Consider the following 20,344-nt stretch of genomic DNA (forward strand, 5'->3'; position numbering starts at 1 on the left):
TCATATTAGTTTGATTAGGTTTATTCTGTATTCATAGTTTTGTAGAAGTTAGGATTAAGGTCTTTTTCTCAACTCTGTTCATGCTATAACATTTTTGTCTGTGAAGAAGAGGCATCTGATCTCTGCTGAGTCAAATTCAGTTTTGAGAACTGCAAGAGTAAACCAAGCATCTGTGATAATATCTTGTAGCCAGAGAAACTAACCAATAATCTTACAAAAACCTCTGATAGAGCATGACATTGTGAATGACTACAGGAACAATCTCAGACACAAAAGGCCCCACCTTTATAATGAATCACAAGAGATACTCACTAGAATTAAAAGAAGCTTTAGTAGAATACTTCAAGCTCAATGCGGGCTCTGTTGCGGACCCCTACATTGTTTGGCAAGCACACAAAGCGTATATTAGGGGACTAATGATCAAACTAGGACATCAAGAGAAAAAAAGCTAGAGAAAAGAACATAGAGGACATTCAAACCAAACTGACTTCATTAGAACAAACTAATAAACAGCAACCAACACAAACACTTACGGCAGAAATAGCGTCAGAAAGAGAAAAGTTGAGGAATCTTCTCCTGTTTAACTACGAGAAAGCCCTATCACAAAAGCTAGATATTATGCACAAGGTAATAAGGCTGGTAAGCTCTTAGCTGCTAAATTGAAATCAACACAAACCAGATCCCAAATCTCCCATATTCTGCACCCCCACACTCAAGGGAAGCTAACTGACCCCAGAGATATAGTGGATAAATTCAGAGCATATCATGAAAAGCTTTTTAATCTATAAGATCAGATCCCATTACCTGACTCTAACTCCACGCTAGTACACGACTTTTTGGAAACCGCAAATCTTCCTTCTCTCTCTGAAACCCAATTAGAGGATGTTAATGTTCTCATTATGGAGAAAGAGATTGAGAGTGTGATGAGATCCCTACCAGTGGGAAAATCCCCAGGTCCGGAAGGCCTGTCAGGGGAATACTATAAACAATTTACTAAATCACTATTAACCCATTTGACTTCTATATACCAAAGAGCAGCCAAAGGAATACCCTTTCCAATAGAGATGCAAACAGCGCTTATAATCACAATTCCTAAACCCCGTAAACCAGATAATGTTGCCCAAAATTTTCGACCTATGTCACTGCTTAATGTAGATATAAAAATGTTCTCTAAACTGGTTGCAAACCGCTTGGCCCCCCTTCTGCCCTCCCTTATTAAAATAGATCAAACAGGATTTGTTAAAGGGCGCCAAGCTGCAGATAATACTAGAAAGATATTAAATATCTTTAATTATGCAGAAGTGAAGAAAATCCCACTCCTTGCCATAACCTTGGACGCAAAGAAGGCTTTTGATGGGCTCCGATGGTCATATGCCTTTTCGGTGTTGGATAAGATTGGATTTCAAGGCCTAATCAGGCACACCATATCTAGCCTTTATGCAAATCCATCTGCACAAGTCTATACAAACGGGGTCATATCCCACAGATTTAACACATGGGTTGTGACAGGGACGTCCCTTATCACCACTAATTTTCATTCTTGCCATAGAGCCTCTAGCGTAACACATTAGGAACACCACAGAAATAGAAGGAATAAATATTGGCCAACATGTGTATAAGATAGCATTGTATGCGGACGACATCATACTAACCCTGACAAACCCGGGGCAATCTCTGCAAAAAGCTATGGAGATCATCTCAAACTTTGGCATGTTATCTTACTATAAAATTAATGAAACAGGCACTGCCAATACAGATATGTACAGGCGAGCTACAAACTCTCAAATCCAGGTTCCAGCTGGATTGGCAAGATTTCAGAATCACTTATTTGGGGATACACCTCACAACCCCATGCTCACTCCTATACACAAAAAAACTACTTACCATTATTGAACACTCTAGAGCAGTGTTACCCAACCAGTGTGCCTCCAGCTGTTGCAAAACTACAACCCCCACCATGCCCACACAGCCAAAGGCTGTCCGGGCATGCTGGGAGTTGTAGTTTTGCAACAGCTGGAGGCACACTGGCTGGGAAACACTGCTCTAGAGAAGGACCTTAACGGTTTTGCACTTAAGGCGATGTCATGGGTGGGTAGGGTGTCGTCCTTTAAAATGACGACACTTCCCAAGCTAATATACACTTTCCGCACCTTAACTATTCAGGTTCCAAATCCATTCTTCAAAAAAGCCCAAACCCTAAATAGATACATCTTAAATAAAAAAGAATCACCCAGAATAGCACACTCTATCCTGACTAGGAGAAAAGGAATGGGGGACATAGGCTTGTCTTCAATTAAGGATTACTATAGATCAACAGGGCTATCGTTTTTGAAGGAGTGGTGGATGGAGGGTTGCCAGAAGCCATGGGTGCAGATGGAAAGTTGTACCTTGGGCAGAGGTTTTTTAAGAGATCTTCTCATTAGCTCCACTTGTAAAAAAGAGACCCTGAACACACTCCTGTTAACAATGCAACACACTATCACTCTATTGTCTCAAATACATTCCTTACAGGTGAAATTTACAATACCCCCGAAGCAGCGTATGAATATCTCAACACTGGAGAGAAGTATTGGAGATGCGGATCTGTCAATGTGAGGCGGGGCTTAGGGATGTATCACAAATGGTGGAGGGAAATTCAGTGAAATCCTTTGAAACGATTAGAACAAGTTTCCCGATCCCAAACAAGGAATTTTACAACTATCTGAGAATAAGGCACTTCTTGAACCAGATTTTTCTTTCTCCTCCTAAGCTTAATTTAGACATAATTTATGTGTTTCAGACTCCTACTCCCTCTATCAAAAGCACTGGCCAGATATACAATATTCTAGAGGACAAGAAACTATTTATCAAAACTCCTCCCATTCTAGCATGGGAAGCGGAGTTGAATCAGGAATTAAAAAAAGCTTTGGCCTTTTTGCCTACCACATTTAAATGCACAACCCACTTTGAGGCAGGAGCAAAGACAATTCTTCGTTGGTATTTTACTCCCATCAGGTTAAGTAAAATATAGGTGCATCGGCGTGTTGTTGGAGACAATGTGGCCAAACTGGTACCCTGCTCCACATTTTATGGAGCTGCCCTAAGTTGCGTTCATATTGGCAGGAAGTATTCACATTAATATCCGACATCAGCAATGAGGAAACACGACCATCACCAGATTTGGCACAAATTTTTATGAATATTCATCAATTTGAACCTTCAGTGAGAGCACTTATAGGTCACATAGTATTAAGTGCCAAGTTGGTGATAACCCGTCATTGGAAAGAGCTGTATCCTCCAAAAATAGAAGTATGTGGTACTTTAAATCAGACCTGTCGTTATGAGAACATCTTACCGGATACACTGATTAATTGGAAAAGAGTGGAGAGGATATGGGAACCTTGGTTGAAACACCCCAAATACCAAAACCAATACTCACTAATACACATAAAGTCTCCAAAAATGAAACATACACACATTCAAAATAAATAAAAATAAATAAATAATAAAGAAATAAAACCAAAAAGCAGTGTAGGCTACCTCATTCTCCACCGCCTCTTCCACCAACACTGCCACATACACCGCATCCTCAACCTCCTACTCTATATGGACCTCGGCCTCCAAGATCAAGATTATAATTTTATATATTTACGCATTTTATGTTATATTAAGTCATTTCCATATCCACATTTGTTTGCAGAGCACTTGCCATGCTATTAACCACATGTTGCTGCCATTTGCAGCCCTGTAGCCCTTTCCATTACTTTTTTAGAGCCATTTTAGTGCTCCAAAGTTCGTGTCCCCATTGACTTCAATGGGGTTCGGGGGTCAAGTTCGGGTCCCGAACTCAAACTTTTTTGTGAAGTTCAAGCGAATCCATCGAACCCGAACATCCAGGTGGACGCTCAACTCTATCAGCTTTCTTTTAAATCCAGCATGCATCTGCCATCTTAGCAGGTGCTTGCCAAATAAAAAATAGAAAACAAAAACAGAGAAAGGAAAAGGACAAACTATATATATACAGTACAGACCAAAAGTTTGGACACACCTTCTCATTCAAAGAGTTTTCTTTATTTTCATGACTATGAAGGCATCAAAACTATGAATTAACACATGTGGAATTATATACATAACAAACAAGTGTGAAACAACTGAAAATATGTCATATTCTAGGGTCTTCAAAGTAGCCACCTTTTGCTTTGATTACTGCTTTGCACACTCTTGGCATTCTCTTGATGAGCTTCAAGAGGTAGTCACCTGAAATGGTCTTCCAACAGTCTTGAAGGAGTTCCCAGAGATGCTTAGCACTTGTTGGCCCTTTTGCCTTCACTCTGCGGTCCAGCTCACCCCAAACCATCTCGATTGGGTTCAGGTCCGGTGACTGTGGAGGCCAGGTCATCTGGCGCAGCACCCCATTACTCTCCTTCATGGTCAAATAGCCCTTACTTTCAAAGTTTTCCCAATTTTTCGGCTGACTGACTGACTTCTTAAAGTAATGATGGCCACTCGTTTTTCTTTACTTAGAATTTGTATTATGGCAAGAAAAAAGCAGCTAACAGTCTATTCAGTAGGACTATCATCTGTGTATCCACCTGACTTCTCCTCAACGCAACTGATGGTCCCCACCCCATTTATAAGGCAAGAAATCCCACTTATTAAACCTGACAGGGCACACCTGTGAAGTGAAAACCATTTCAGGGGACTACCTCTTGAAGCTCATCAAGAGAATGCCAAGAGTGTGCAAAGCAGTAATCAAAGCAAAAGGTGGCTACTTTGAAGAACCTAGAATATGACATATTTTCAGTTGTTTCACACTTGTTTGTTATGTATATAATTCCACGTGTTAATTCATAGTTTTGATGCCTTCAGTGTGAATCTACAATTTTCATAGTCATGAAAATAAAGAAAACTCTTTGAATGAGAAGGTGTGTCCAAACTTTTGGTCTGTACTGTATATATATATATATATATATATATATATATATATATATACAGTATATATAATTATATGAAGCTGAGTGTATGTGTGTATGTATGTATGTCCGCTAAAGAAATCCGTACTGTCGCATTTACAATCACGAAATTTTGAACACAGGTACCTTAGGTGTCCGGGAAGTTTTTAGACCAGGTCTCAGCTCTCTAGGACGTACCGTTCCAGAGATATTACCAAAAAATTCATTAGCCAATAGAAGCTTGGTCACATGACCCTTATCAGCCAATAGAAGCTCGCAGGTACTCCAGCCTCCACATACACAGTTTTATTCCAGGTTTCCATTACAACCCAGCCATTTATCTTCACTGCTGTAGGAGAGCATTAAAGGAAATCTGTCACCAGGATAATTGCTATTGAAGTAAAGCCATGGCCTTTGTAAAGCTACTAAGCTCAATATTACGAGACACTGGAAGTTAACAGTGATCCCATCCCTGTCTGAGACGATCCTCCGGGTGCAACAAAATTGCATCTTTGAAAAAATGATGGCATATAGGGACCAGAATTCGAGAAGATTCCACTCTCATTGGAAAACATGGCTTGAATTCAGACCTGCCATTCCCTTAACAGATGCTGCAATTGATCAAGACAACACGTGTGACTAGTAGTGATGTTAGTAATGTTATAACTGTTTAAGGTTATGTTTACTACCTTTTACTTGAACATCCATTACTCTATACAGTTGCAAGGCTTAGACTTATTTCTCTTGTAACAACTAGGCTTATGTAAAGTACAGTGCTGATTAAAAGTTTAAGACCACTTGAAAAATGGCAAAAAATCATATTTAGCATGGCTGGATCTTAACAAGGTTCCAAGTAGAGCTTCAACATGCAACAAGATGAAATGGGAGTAAGACAAAACATTTTTTGAGCATTCAATTTAATGAAAACAACGAAAAAACTGAAACAGGCTGTTTTTCAGCTGATCAAAAGTTAAGGACCACACCTCCAAAAAAAAAAAAAACGAAACCCCCCCATAACAGAAATCCAACTTCCAAACATGAACTCCGTAATGAGTAGCTCCGCCATTATTGTTTATCACTTCCAAAATTCGTTTCGGCATGCTTGATGCAAGCGTTTCCATGAGGTGAGTGGGAACATTTCTCCAAGTGGTGAAGAGGGCCGCACAAAGGCCATCTACTGTCTGGAACTGTTGTCCATTTTTGTAAACTTCCCTTGCCATCCATCCCCAAAGGTTCTCAATTGGATTTAGATCAGGGGAACACGCAGGATGGGCCAAAAGAGTGATGTTATTCTCCTGAAAGAAGTCCCTTTGTCCTGCGGGCATTGTGTACTGTAGCATTGTCCTGTTGAAAAACCCAGTCGTTACCACACAGACAAGGGCCCTCAGTCATGAGAAATGCTCTCTGCAACATCTGGACATAGCCAGTGGCCGTTTGACGGCCCTGCACTTCCTGAAGCTCCATTGTTCCACTGAAGGAAAAAGCACCCCAGACCATTATGGCACCCCATCCACTGTGGCGCGTAGAAAACATCTCAGGTGGGATCTGCTTGTCATGCCAGAAACGTTGGACACCATCAGGACCATCAAGGTAAAAAAAATTCTCATCAGAGAATAAAACTTTCTTCCACCTTTGAATGTCCCATGTTTGGTGCTCTCTTGCAAAGTCCAAACGATCAGTTATGTGGCGTTCAAGGAGACAAGGTCTTTGAAGACGTATTTTGTTTTTAAAAGCCCTTCAGTCTCAGATGCCGTCTGATGGTTATGGGGCTGCAGTCAACACCAGTAAGGGCCTTAATTTGGGTCGAGGATCGTCCAGTGTCTTGACGGACAGCCAATTGGATCCTCCGGCTCAGTGCTAATTACATTTTTTTGGGTCTTCCACTTTCCAAATGACTGTCTTACTGCGTCCCACCTCAGCAGCGATGGCGCGCTGTGAGAGACCCTGCTTATGCAGTTCAACAACCCGACCACGTTCAAAAAGGGAGTTTTTTTGCCTTTGCCATCACAACGTGTGACTATCTGACAGAAAATGTCAATGAATCCACATCTTTGCACAGATTTGGTCTTTTAAAGGCATGTGTTCCTAAAATTTGGATCAGCTGAAAAACAGCCTGTTTCAGTTTAATCGTTATTTTCAATTAATTGAATGCTCAAAAAATGATTTGTCTCACTCTCATTTCTTCTTGTTGCATGTTGAAGCTCTACTTGGAACCTTGTTAAGATCCAACAATGTAAAATAATTTTTTTTGCCATTTTTCAAGTGGTCTTAAACTTTTGATCAGGACTGTATGATGCTATATACTATGTCTCTTCCAATGCCGGAATGTTGGCAAATGTGTTTTGCATTTATTTCTACTATTGATTTACTCATAAATCTCAAAAAAAAAAAAATCTAAGGATAGGAGAATATTCAGGCGGCACTCACCATTCGGTGCGACAGGCTTTTTATTCCTCCAGAATTGGTCGCTGAGTACATCAAAAGCTGAATACATAGAAGCTGTAGCTAGATACATCAATAGCTCTATACATCGGAAAGCTTGGTACATATGAAGCTGAGTACAAATAGGATGTGGCATGGGACAGACTTACATACAGTGCTGCCCATAATTATTCATACCCCTGGCAAATTTTGACTTAGTTACTTTTATTCAACCAGCAAGTAATTTTTTGACGGGAAATGACATAGGTGTCTCCTAAAAGATAATAAGACTATGTACAAAAGGCATTATTGTGGACAAAAAAAAAATATTCTCAGCTTTTATTTACATTTGAGCAAAAAGTGCCCAGTCCAAAATTATTCATACTCTTCTCAATAATCAATAGAAAAGCCTTTATTGGCTATTACAGCAATCAAACGCTTCCTATAATTGCAGACCAGCTTTTTACATGTCTCCACAGGTATTTTTGCCCATTCAGCTTTAGCAATGAGCTCCAAATCTTTCAGGTTGGAGGGTCTTCCTGCCATCACCCTGATCTTTAGCTCCCTCCACAGATTCTCAATTGGATTTAAGTCTGGACTCTGGCTCGGCCACTCCAAAACGTTAATGTTGTTGTGTGCTAACCATTTCTTCACCACTTTTGCTGTGTGTTTTGGGTCATTGCCATGCTGAAATGTCCACTGGTGCCTAAGCTCAAGTTTCTCTGCAGACTGCCTGATGTTGTTGTTGAGAATACTTATGTATTGCTCTTTTTTCATGGTGCCGTTTACTGTGATTAGGTTCCCTGGTCCATTGGCTGAAAAACACCCCCAAAGCATTAGGTTTCCACCACCATGTTTGACAGTGGGGATGGTGTTCTTTGGGTTGAAGGCTTCTCCTTTTTTACGCCAAATGAAGGAAACATCATTGTGACCAAACAATTCAATTTTTGTTTCATCTGACCATAACACAGAAGACCGCAAGTCTTCTTCTTTGTCCAGATGAGCTTTTGCAAAGGCCAAGCGAGCTTTTGTGTGCTTGGTCTGCATCCGTGGAACCCAGCAGTGTGCAGTGTTCGTTGGATTGTCTGCCTTGAGACATTGCCACCAGCAGAGCCCAGATTCACCAGGATGGCCTTGGTGGTGATCCTTGGATTCTTTTTCACCTCTCTAACTATCCTCCTGGCCAGCACAAGTGTCACTTTTGGCTTCCGACCACGTCCTCTGAGATTTTCCACAGTGCGGAACATCTTGTATTTTTTGCTCAAATGTAAATAAAAGCTGAGAAATGTTTTTTTTCCACAATAACGCCTCTTGTACATCATCTTATTATCTTTTGGGAGACACCTATGTCATTTCCCGTCAAAAAATTACTTGCTGGTAAAACAAAAGTCACTTTGAGTCAAAATTTGCCAGGGGTATGAATAATTATGGGCAGCACTGTACATGCAGTGAGTTAACTTCGGCGACGGCCATTTCGCGCCAGTTATTTAAGTGTCGACTCCCGTGTCTCATATCTGTGACGTCACCGGCTGCACCGCAAAACCCGGCGCTCCCGTCTGACGTCACCTCGGAGCCGGTGCTATGTGGTGTGTTAAAGCACTAATATAAAAACAAAGAATCTCTTTCAGACGTACTAAATAGTCATAGAAACACTTGCCAGTCTATTTTATAATTTAAGCCTAGCAGACCTATTGCGCCTGTGCGCAGGATCCACTTGCTCTCTCTCCTCAATAGTTTGCGATGCCTATCTCCTCACTGTGTGGGGTTCTGTACTAATTCTATGCCTGCGAATTTCAGTACATTGACATTTCCATTATATTCTGAGTTTACCTGATCTATTACACGTGGGCATCCCTTGCCTGTGCTGATGGAAAGTATATGTTCCCTAATCCTGTAGAATCTGCCACATATGCAAATTAATAAATAAACATTGGCAAAACCATCAGAAGTCTTAATGAAAGGATTGCTTCACCACTGTAGAGCATGGTCTGAGGTCCTGTATCTGTTTATGTTTGTAGGGGCCTTTGCCTTTTTGAGGATTTTTATCTTCTAATATTAAAAGTTTAGTTTTATTATGTTACTGCCCCTCCTTTGACTTTCTGTATTTACGCTTTCAGCAGTACTTAGGGAGAGGTACGAACGCACTGTTCTCTCCCGGATTAACAAATCAGTCTTCTTTCAGAAAAGAAAAAGCCATAAACTCTGTGTTGCAACTTTTTAAATGCCACTGCAACTAAGGATACATACACACAACAGTGAAAAACGGCCATGCGACTGCTGTTTCTTTAAAGGCCTTTAGGTGGCCATTCTCTGAACCATGGCAGTCTACAGTTCTATTCATAGTGGTAGGTTGTGGTGGCTCACTAGCAAGTAGTTAAGATATGGTGCTGCAAGCTCATATAGAGGGAATCACCCCACCCTCTCTTAAAGGCAAATGTAGTAATAGGAAAATGAGCGAACACTCATACACTTGGCAACCAAATTGACATATGCAGAAAATATTTATTAAATCCCCACAAAATACAAGTAATAAAATTTATAAGAACAATGTAGCAATAATATACAACATTACAGTAACATATGTTGTGGTAGATACTATCGATATGATCGATACTATATTCAATAAAAATGGAGCGACTGAATAAGCCGGCAAATATTTAAAGCTCCATTGAAGCAATAGGGAGACAACAGACGCTAGACAGTAATCCAAATATCGATTTAAAGTTTTCTTCAATTCAAAGCTCATATCGACCTTAAAAGGATATGCTATAAGAGACTTTTCACATTCTCAGGATTCCTGTGGACACTTTATGAACATATTGCGCTCCCAGTGAATACACCTACAACATTTTCAGGGACATTCAGTTTCCCAAATTGGGATAGAGCGCTAGAAGATAATACCCCCTCTTCCCAAATAACAGCACATACTTTGAAGTTTTTTGGTGTGATATATATTATTGAATTTATCAACACTATTGAGTGGTATCGAATACTCTATCGAATATTTCAACATTGAATTTTCTACCATTCAATTTATTGAATATTTCTATCGAATATATTTTTATTGAATATAGTGTCGATCATATCTACCACAACATATGTGACTGTAATGTTGTATATTATTGCTACATTGTTCTTATAAATTTTATTACTTGTATTTTATGGGGATTTAATAAATATTTTCTGCATATGTCAATCTGGTTGCCAAGTGTAGTGTGGAGTGCTCGCTCATTTTCCTATTACTACAGTTCTATTCATGCAGCAGTTATTTTTTTTTTTTAACAGGCCGTGAATAATTGACGCAAAAAAATAGGATATGTCCTATTTTGTCAGTCTTCATGGCCTGACAGCCCCGATACAATTGTCCGTTTTTCAGAAAGGTATCAGTAGAAAAAATACAAATAAAATGGCTATTAAAAACAGAACGTTTGGTCTCTTAACAGCCATTCATTTCCACTGTCCTGTAAGTGTAGTCTAGCTGCATGTAGCATTTCTACACAGCCCTCACTACTTTCCAAGAAGGGATGTGGCGAGGGAAGGGGCCACTGGACAAGTGAACTTATCTTCTTTTTTTTTACAAAATTTCAGTTTAGGTGCATGGACTCAGGGGTGCACCTAGCCTTTCTGCTACCTGAGGCGAAAAATGTAAATGCGCCCCTAAACCCTCAGCGCCCCCCCCCCATGCCAAATTCAACATTTTCTTACCCCCTTTTAGTATACTACACATTGGGACACATTTACTAAGAACTTGTGACTATTTTAGGTGTAACCAGCTGTGGAACAATATTTAATTGCATGGCTAGTTTTTAGCTATGTCCTCCAGTTGGACGTGATGAGGGTGGGGGTGTGTCAGGGGCTGGGACAGGGACTGCCACAGATCTACCTAATTTATGATGAGATGCCTTGTCATAGATTACATAAATTTAACTGCAGCCCAGATAAAAAACGGAGACCGACATAAAAAGCTGTTCTTAGTAAATATACTCCTTTGATAGATCATATATATAGATAATAAATAGATATGAGATAGATAGATAGATAGATAGATAGATAGATAGATAGATAGATAGATAGATAGATAGAAGACGCCAAGAATCTGGCGACATGTTGGGGGGCAAGTGTGTAAACCTGATGCTTTAATAGCAATACAGTGACAGCACAATGTGGGTGACTAATGTGGACACAGGTGTGATATGGTTATAGGGGCAAAGAAGAGACACAGGGTGGAAGGTTTTCTGCCTGGGGGCATAATAGAGACACAAGGTGGCTGGGGCGATGTTGGGGGCATAATGGAGACACAAGGTGGCAGGGGCAATGTTGGGGGCAAGAAGGAGATACAAGATGGCAGGGGTGATGTTGGGGCTAGGGAGGAGACAGGCCCCCCTTCTCCACAGGAACTTTTGAAGATTGTGTGCCCCCCTTCCCATCTTGTGTGGGCAAGGTGGCTGATACAAGTCACAAAACTGAAGCTGCCACCTGTACATAACAGCAGCAGCCATAGAAACAATCCCAGGATGTAAGAGTTAAGAGTGAATCTTACAGACCGGAGTTACAGTCATAAATCAGAAGAGATGTTGCAGTGTTCCCTTCCAAGTTAAAGAATCCCCACGCTGCAGTCAAGGGCTTCACCTCCCCCATACTCGCACATCAAGGAAGAGGGGTGAAAGGAAGGCAGCACTGAGAATGTCATAGGTGCCTGACAAGGTCTCTGCTTAGTGGCACGTGGACCTGACAGGCGCTACCTGCCTGCAGAGTTCACACTTGCTGCAGGACAAATGTTCACCCATCCCCACAGATGCAGCTCAGGACGTGCCGACTTCTCCTCAATAGCTCTGAGTAGGGTGGCACCTACATGTCCTGAGCTGGTCTTGCGAGTGCACTGTTGATCCTAGAGTAATTCATACATCCAGCTGCTCAGTAGCACAGTGAGGGGAAGGTCCTAATCTCATGTTCCTCCCTAACACAGCGCAGAGAGTACTGTACTAATCGGTACTCTATGCACGGTCACTATGTAAAGGATTAGCTGTGCAGCTCTGCCACCCCTCCACTCCCATCTAGATGGCACTGCCTGAGGCAACCGTCTCACCTTGCCTCATTAGCAGTGCGCCCCTGCATGGACTGCCGGAGAATTTGCCTAATTTTATAAATATGGCTGCAGCTCATCATAAATTAAGCGCATCCAGCACTTACATAGAGTATATTAAGACCAGTGTACCACATGCCAGTCTTGATAAATCTCCCCCTTAACAATGATCTTTTTGTCCTAGTGTAGGGAGAGCAGGAAGGTTTCAGTCCCAGCCAGTTCTTTTACAGTCAATCACAGGACAGTAAGGAGGAAGGATGTTAGGAATGGAGGAGGTGAGGGGAGAAAGTGCTAAGCTATTTAATTTATTATTTTGTGCATTTCTGTGTTTAGTGTTTTCTTAACAGAACCATTAAAACAGACTATTAATTGAGATTACACTTTCTAACAAGCATTTCTTCATCTTTTATTTACCAAAAATCTGAACAGTTTGGATGTAGAACATTAGGCCACCATGTGTTCATCTCTGCCAAAAGGTCCTATAATATAGAGACAAGATTAATAAAATGAGGTCAAGAATAATAATTTTTCTTTAACAAAAATCTACTATGGAAATAATAATAAAAAAATACAGTACGAGAGTTTGTCTTATGTGTATAGATCGATACAGCTGTAGTAGTACATCCCTAGAATCTTACTGGCACAAAAATATTAAGAAAAAAAAACACAATGCAACAGCACTCAAAAAGCACATCCCAATTTCTTTCTGTTTTTTAGCCATGGCGAAATGCACCTGCGCATTGGGATGTGCTGACTGACCCCCTTTTTCTTGCAATTGTACTGAGCTGGAGGTGTGGCTGACTCCAGTTAGTCGTGCACCCCTGACCAGCCTGTCTGCCCTATAGGCTGATTTTAATTAGTATAAGTACAAAGCTGTAGCCTGCTCTCCCTGCATTCATTGGAAGCCGTCTGGCACCAGGAGAGGTATAGAGTGGGCTCGGCATGCATGTTGGTACCTGCATTCCCTGGATTTAATGGAGGCCATTATGGCACAAAAAATGGTAAATGGCAGAGTAGACCCAGCATGCATGTGGAACCTGCATTCCCTGTATTTTATGGCGGCTAGTATGGCACATAACAGGTAGTATTTAGTGTTAGGTTCCCGTTTTGTAGAGATCACCTTGACGCCGGCAGAAGGGCCCAAATATATGTACAATATGAATTTGCCAAGAATCTAAATTTTTCTAAATAAGCATAGCATTAGCATTGTGTTTGCAGAGTGCTGTTGCATTGTGGGGGTTTTTTCTTCGTGTTTCTAGCCATGGCGGCATGTGCCTGTGCATTGCGATGTGCTGGCTGACCCCCTTTTTCTGGCACAAAAATGTTGCCACTGTTTGAATTTTTGCAGGATGTTGATACTAATGACCTAACCTGAAGATAGGTTATCAGTATTTGGTGGGGGTCCAACACCCAGGACCCCATCAATCAGTTGTTTTTGAAGGCACCAAAGTTCCTGAGGATAGGTCATCAGTTTTAAAATCTCGGAAAACCCCTTTAATGAGTTTCACTACAGATTTATAATTAACATTTTTTTAAAAGTCACAATGTCACTCCAGTAGAAGAGTGGAGTTGGAAGACTGGAGTAGCTTTTCTAGACAAAAGAGGTTTAAAGACAAATTTATCAAACATTTAATATACTGTAGATATACATCGATTTATATGAAACGGTTATATATATGAAATTCACTAATATAATTATGACATTTTAATACATGTTGGGATTCAATTAACAACCGCCATATCTATTTGCCATATCTATCACATTTTCAGGGTGTTAGGGTACTATCACACTTGCGGCAGAGGAATCCGTCAGACAGTTCCGTCGCCGGAACTGCCTGCCGGATCCATCAAAACGTATGCCAACTGATGGCATTTGTAAGAGTGATCAGGATCCTGATCAGTCTTACAAATGTATTGAAATGCCGGATCCGTCTTTCCGGTGTCATCCAGAAAAACGGATCCGCCATTTATTTTTTTCACTGATCAGTTCTTTTCCGGTATTGAGCTCCTAGGACGGAACTCTATGCCAGAAAAGAAAAACGCTAGTGTAAAAGTACCCTTAGGTGTATATATTTCTATGAATTTCTTATGTTTTTATATTTTTACATTTGCTGATATATTATTCACCACTATATGACCATATACAGCACTTACATGGCGCTGTAGCACACCTATACAGGATTCTAATGGTACCTTTGTTATTTTCTTTAGACATCCAGAAGCAGGAAAAACTACGTTTATTTCATATGCAAATGAGCACTCGCAAGTGCCCAGGGGCGGTGTTCCGTCTGTAGGTGCCCAGGCTGCCCTGCCTTTTTAACCGTTATTCCTCCCCCAGCCTCTTCCTTTGCCCGCCCTCCTATTCCCTTGTATCATCGCTAGGTCCGGCCGAGATCCCGCCCCTGCGCACTGCTGGGCCAGGCCGAGGCATGCACACTGCAATGCCCATTTTGGGTACGGCATCAATTCAACTAGTGCGCATGCGCCAGCCGGCGAAGCAGTGCGCAGGATCTCGGCCGGACCTAGCGATGATACAAGTGAATAGGAGGGCGGGCAAAGGAAGAGGCTGTGGGAGGAGTAACGGTTAAAAAGGCAGGGCACCTACAGACGGAACACCGCCCCTGGGCACTTGCGAGTGCTCATTTGCATATGAAATAAACGTCGTTTTTCCTGCTTCTGGATGTCTAAAGAAAATAACAAAGGTACCATTAGAATCCTGTAAGTGCTGTATATTGTTCATATAGTGGTGACAGGCTCCCTTTAAATGTGAGGTTTAGTATATGTTCCAACTATTCCAGGACTTTGCGGTCATTCTTTTGTGTAGATATTTAGTTTTAAAACAGTTATCCTATCAACAAGAACTGGAAAGTGCCTCTTGGACTTTAAGCTGTGTTAAGCAAAATTTGCAATCAAGTGAAATTTTGCTCAGCTCAAGCTCTTCGGCATTTAGTCAGTTTTCAGTGGCTGCATGTGTTCAAATACATCTCTGCACATAAACATTTTGGGTACTTTTCCATTATCCTACCCCTCCTGGTGTCTCTATTTTGCCTGCTGTGGTCCTTCATCTCTATAAATAGTATACTGCAGAAATAATAGTGCTATACAGAATAGTCCCCTACATAGTAAAAGCACTCCAAAAAGTCCCAACAGTAATAATTCTCTCCCAGTGTCCTATCAGCAACATCGCCCCTAATATGTGACAATGCTCCCTTAGAACAACCATTAGTAGTACCGTCCATATAGTGCCCAGTAATAATGGCCCCTACAGTGCCAGTGTCAGACTGGGATGGCTAGAGCTCACCACTAAAAAAAAAATTCTGTGGGCTTAATTTACAGCTACTATCTGCTCACACAGTGGCAGGGAGCAGGAAAACGCGCAAGATGATTAATTATAGTGTCCATGCAGCCACTGCACGAATTCTCATTCCCCACTCCCCTCCACTGTCCACTTCAAAAGAATGCCATGTGGTGTCCGCAGGGAGGGCCTGGGAGCCAATCATTAAGTCACCCTAGAAAACATATTTGGCCATAACTCGGGCCAGAATTAGTGTACCGGCATGGGAGCCCCCTCAAAACGAAGCTTGTATCGAGGGGGGCAGACAGAACCCAGACATGACAGAGCTAGGGCCACCCTCATATGAGAAATGGGGTACCGGTCTCCTGTAAGGCAGAGGGGTGGCATGTCACCCACGGAATTGTTCATAAATTCATGGGGAACCCAGCCTAAGTGCCTGATTTTCCATAGCTATTGCGAAGGCGAAATTATGGGCCCTTTTGGTAAAAATGGGAAAAATCTGGCCGGGGGCGGCAGGGAGGCGAAGCAGACTCGCCTTGGGAAACACCCACTGAACAGCCTCCCCTGTTCAGTGACTGGCCGGGCCAAACCCCTGCCACTCCCAGAATATGGGGCATAAAAATTCCTGCACAAGGAAAAAGGGGGCTTTTTGCCCTGTGGTCACACCGCCGATAGGCTGCCTGTTGGAACGCAAGTCTGTGCCTGGATTTTGCATAGGCAAGGTCCAAGATAGTAATGTCTCTTTTTATCCCCATTTATTGTACACATGCTTCCCAGCTTGCTATTGTACTCTTTTCTGTAAATTTTTGTATGCATTGTTTGTTTCACTTCTGTGTTATTCAAAGTAAAAGATATTTTTATATATTTTAAGTCGTCTCTCTCTTATCGCTCTAAGCCACACTGCAACAAAGTACTTGTACGCCTCGAAGAGACCTACCTGTTTTATAGTCGACTGGTATTAGAGACATAACTGGGTTGTGACTTGATTGGTGTTATATTGTAGCGTGGTACCGGGGCTGATCTGTGAGTGGTCCGAACCCCTAAACCTACAATTACAGAGTCGTTCCCTCACGAACGTGGTGGCAGCAGAAAATAAGGGGGGGTCCAGGATTGACTGTTTGGGTAATTCTTTACCTCCCCCCGGTTTCGGTCCACCCCCGGTTGGGCTTTTCTCCCCGCTGGGGCGTCCTGGGGGTCGTAAGTCTGAATTTAGCGGGGGTGGTCCTGACAGGCAGGTCCCTGGGGAAATAGGATACTGGCTAGAATGTCTCTATGCCTAGAAGTCTTCTTCACCACCTAATGCATCTAAAGTAATAAACTGGATAGTCTCTTAAATCTACCCAGAATTTTATATGGACGCACAGAGTGGTATAGATTCTGTAAGCTGTCTATTTGTATCTAGTGCAGCCAATCTACTGTGCCATGTTCCACTTATGCAAATGGTGGAGGACTGGGGGCTCTTGCTCAGGGGCCTACCAGGATATTCACCTGACCCCCTTGTGGGTCAGTCCAAGCCTCAATAGTACCCACAGAGTAATGCTCCCATAGAAATTATTTTCCCCACAGGGCACCCAGTTGTTATAATCTACCCAGTAGCTATAATGCCCCTACAATGTTCCCAGTAGTTATAATGCCCCCTATAGTGCTTCTATTAATCATTTCCCCTTGTTATCATGTTCTGCGACAATTCCCCCAGTAATTATAATGCCACTTGTCCCAGTATTTATTTCGCCTCCATAGTACCTCCAGTACTTATAATGACCCCCATAGTGCTCCTAATAGTTCTAATGCCTCCACAGTACCCTCGTTACTTTCTAAGTCCCCGGAAGAAGGAAAAAAAAATAATCTATTCCTCAAATCAAACCCGCTCTCCTCAATATTGCTTAACAAAAAAAGTGTCTTATAGTTTGAAAATATTATATGTACTGTATTTTTGCCTCTGTACATCAAAGTAAAAAAAAAATTACATATAGCTTTCCCATCTGCCATCTTTCTGCGAGTATACTATTTGGTAACACTGGTTGTTGTAGTATAACTCTTGGAAATCCTAGAATTAATTGATAATACAGGATAAATGACAGTAAGAATATATATCAGCTATACAGTGCATAGCATCCAGATAATCTGCTATACATACAATAACATGCTGTAATAAGGAAAGCTGACTGAGTTATGTAACCGAGCAAAGCTATAATGAATAACAGTATACCGACACATAGATAGTGCCCTTACCGACTATGCTTGAGACAGGCAGGTAACACTGAACATGGGGGCAGAAAATAGTCCTAGAGTGTGGCTCCTCACACTGACATAAGATGGCTGCTGCTACTAAACAGGAACAGGGCCATAATGCACCAGGAACTACAGGCTAGAAGAATTACACTAAACCACCAGTAGATGGTGCTATTACCATACATTATAACACAGATTGTATTCAAACACAGGCAATTGCAATGTCTGCACTGGTATACACTCACAAATAACTAGATTTGCACCTGAGGACAGAACAATAAACATTTTATGCAGCATACCTGTATGTTGGATAAGTCCAAGGGCCAGGAGACATTGCACATATCATTCTTATCAGGCCTAAAAATTAAAACTGATAATGTCATGTTTTCTCACAAAGATAAATACAAAAATGATTCAATTAGCAATACATAAGTACAAAGAAATGGATTTAACACACTTTTTAAAAAAATATTTTAGAGAAGTTTACCATATGTGGCATTAATAGGACTCCACAGTAATAGTATTTTACTAATTGTGATAGAATTGAATGTTTTACTATAAATGAAAAGGCACCTGTGAGTGGAAACCTATGAAACTGGCTGACCAGCTGCATGTGTCTTATGTTCATATGTGCCGCAATGGCCGAGCAACTGCTGAGCCCTCTGCAATTTGATGGACAGGGCCAGGCAGTATAAAAGTGATCACGCCTGCCTAGTCCTGTCAATCAAAGTGCAGAGGGCTCAGCAGTTTCAGAGAGAGCAGAGCCTCCAAGAGTAAAAGCAAAACCCCCGTTGTTCCTAGAGGGGCATTTGCATATACCGGTACTAAAACTTCATTATTCTCAGTAATGCGGGGACATATGAACACGGGACCAACACAGATGCCTTCAGCTACCAAGCGCGCATGCAACAGGTCAGCCAGTTTCATAGGTACAAATCTGCTGACAGATGTCCCTTAAAGGGGTTTTCCAGAGACCTTACAACTGATTACCTATCTCTGGATAGGTCATCAGTGTCTGACTGGTGGGGGTTTGACCCCTGGGACCCCCGACGATCAGCTGTTGCAGAAGGCAATTTTCTCTAGGCCATGCCATGTCACATTCACCAGTCACACAGCCTATGCGCAGCTCAACCCCATTGAAGTTAATAGGGCTGACCTGCGATACCAAGCACAGCCGCTGTCAAATGTATGGTACTGTGCTTGGTAAGCAGGGAGAATGTCACAGTTCCTTCTCAAATAGCTGATGAATCAGATACTTTCTGTAAAGCCTCCGAAAATACTTTTAAAGGCAATATTTTCTTTTCTTTTCTGTAATGCTGCAGTGAGAAACAGCTTTAGGCCTCTTTCACATGAACGTGTGTCCCCCGTGGTCGTATTGCTGCCCGCATACGGTGGGTCCGCAATACACGGGGCACCGGCCGTGTGCATTCCGCATCACGGATGCGGACCCATTCACTTGAATGGTTCTGTGGGGTTCCGTTCTTATGGAACGGAGGGATCGCGGAACCCATTCAAGCGAATGGGGTCGCGATCCGCAGGCGGCTGGTCCACGTTCAGTGCCCGTGCATTGCGGATCGCAATTTACCATTCGCAGAACGGCCACAGGGGACACACGTTTGTGTGAAAATGCCTTAGTGAGTATAAAATAGTGATTCTAAAAAGCTGAGATACATTCAGAATATGGTTTGTTTGCAGGGGTACGTTTGTACTTATGTAGTGAAGTATGTTTTATTTGTTATTTTTTGCTTTACAGACCATTTCATTATCATAGGGTGCATGCTCTACGTCACTATTTAAATTCTTCATTGCAGGTCAGACCACCATTGATCTAGAATTTTTTAGTAATCCAGTGATTAGGTGATATATCTTTCTAAATGAAATATCCCTTAACCCCTTAGTGACCAGCCTGTTTTGGGACTTACTGACCAAGCGCTTTTCTTCTTTTTTTCATTGTCGCCTTCCAAGAGCTATAACTGTTTTACTTTCCCGTCTATATAGCTGTATGAGGGCTTGTTTTTTTGCGGGATAAGTTGTAGTTTTAATGGCGCCATTTTCAGGTACACATAACTTTCTGATTAACTTTTTTAACTCTTTTTGGGAGGGAGATGGGAAAAACAGCAATACTGCCACTGAGTTTTTACAGCGGTAATTTTTCAGTATAAATAACATAATACCTTTATAATACCAGTATGATTACAGCGATAGCAAATACATATAGTATTTTTCTGTTTTACTACTTTTGTTCAATAAAAACCCCTTTTTTTTTTTAAAGGAAGAAAATCTTTTTGCATCACTGCTTCCCAAGACCCATAACTTTTTCTTTCTATGGAGTTATGTGAGGGCTTGATTTTTGCAGGATGACTTTTTATGACTTTTTATTGG

At 41.6% G+C, this 20,344-nt stretch overlaps 1 protein-coding gene across 1 annotated transcript in view; it reads right to left on the reverse strand.

Moving 5' to 3' along the window:
- Positions 1–20,344, reverse strand: part of RNASET2 (ribonuclease T2) — a 243,246-nt gene that overhangs the window by 125,618 nt on the left and 97,284 nt on the right. The window contains exons 5-6 of the mRNA XM_040429441.1: positions 18,262–18,319; positions 12,850–12,914 (exon numbers count right to left, since the gene is read on the reverse strand). Coding sequence (XP_040285375.1) covers positions 12,850–12,914; positions 18,262–18,319 — 123 coding nt within the window. The remainder of the gene's footprint in view (positions 1–12,849; positions 12,915–18,261; positions 18,320–20,344) is intronic.

This window comes from Bufo bufo, chromosome 4 (assembly GCF_905171765.1).
Source record: "Bufo bufo chromosome 4, aBufBuf1.1, whole genome shotgun sequence".
NCBI lineage: Eukaryota > Metazoa > Chordata > Amphibia > Anura > Bufonidae > Bufo > Bufo bufo.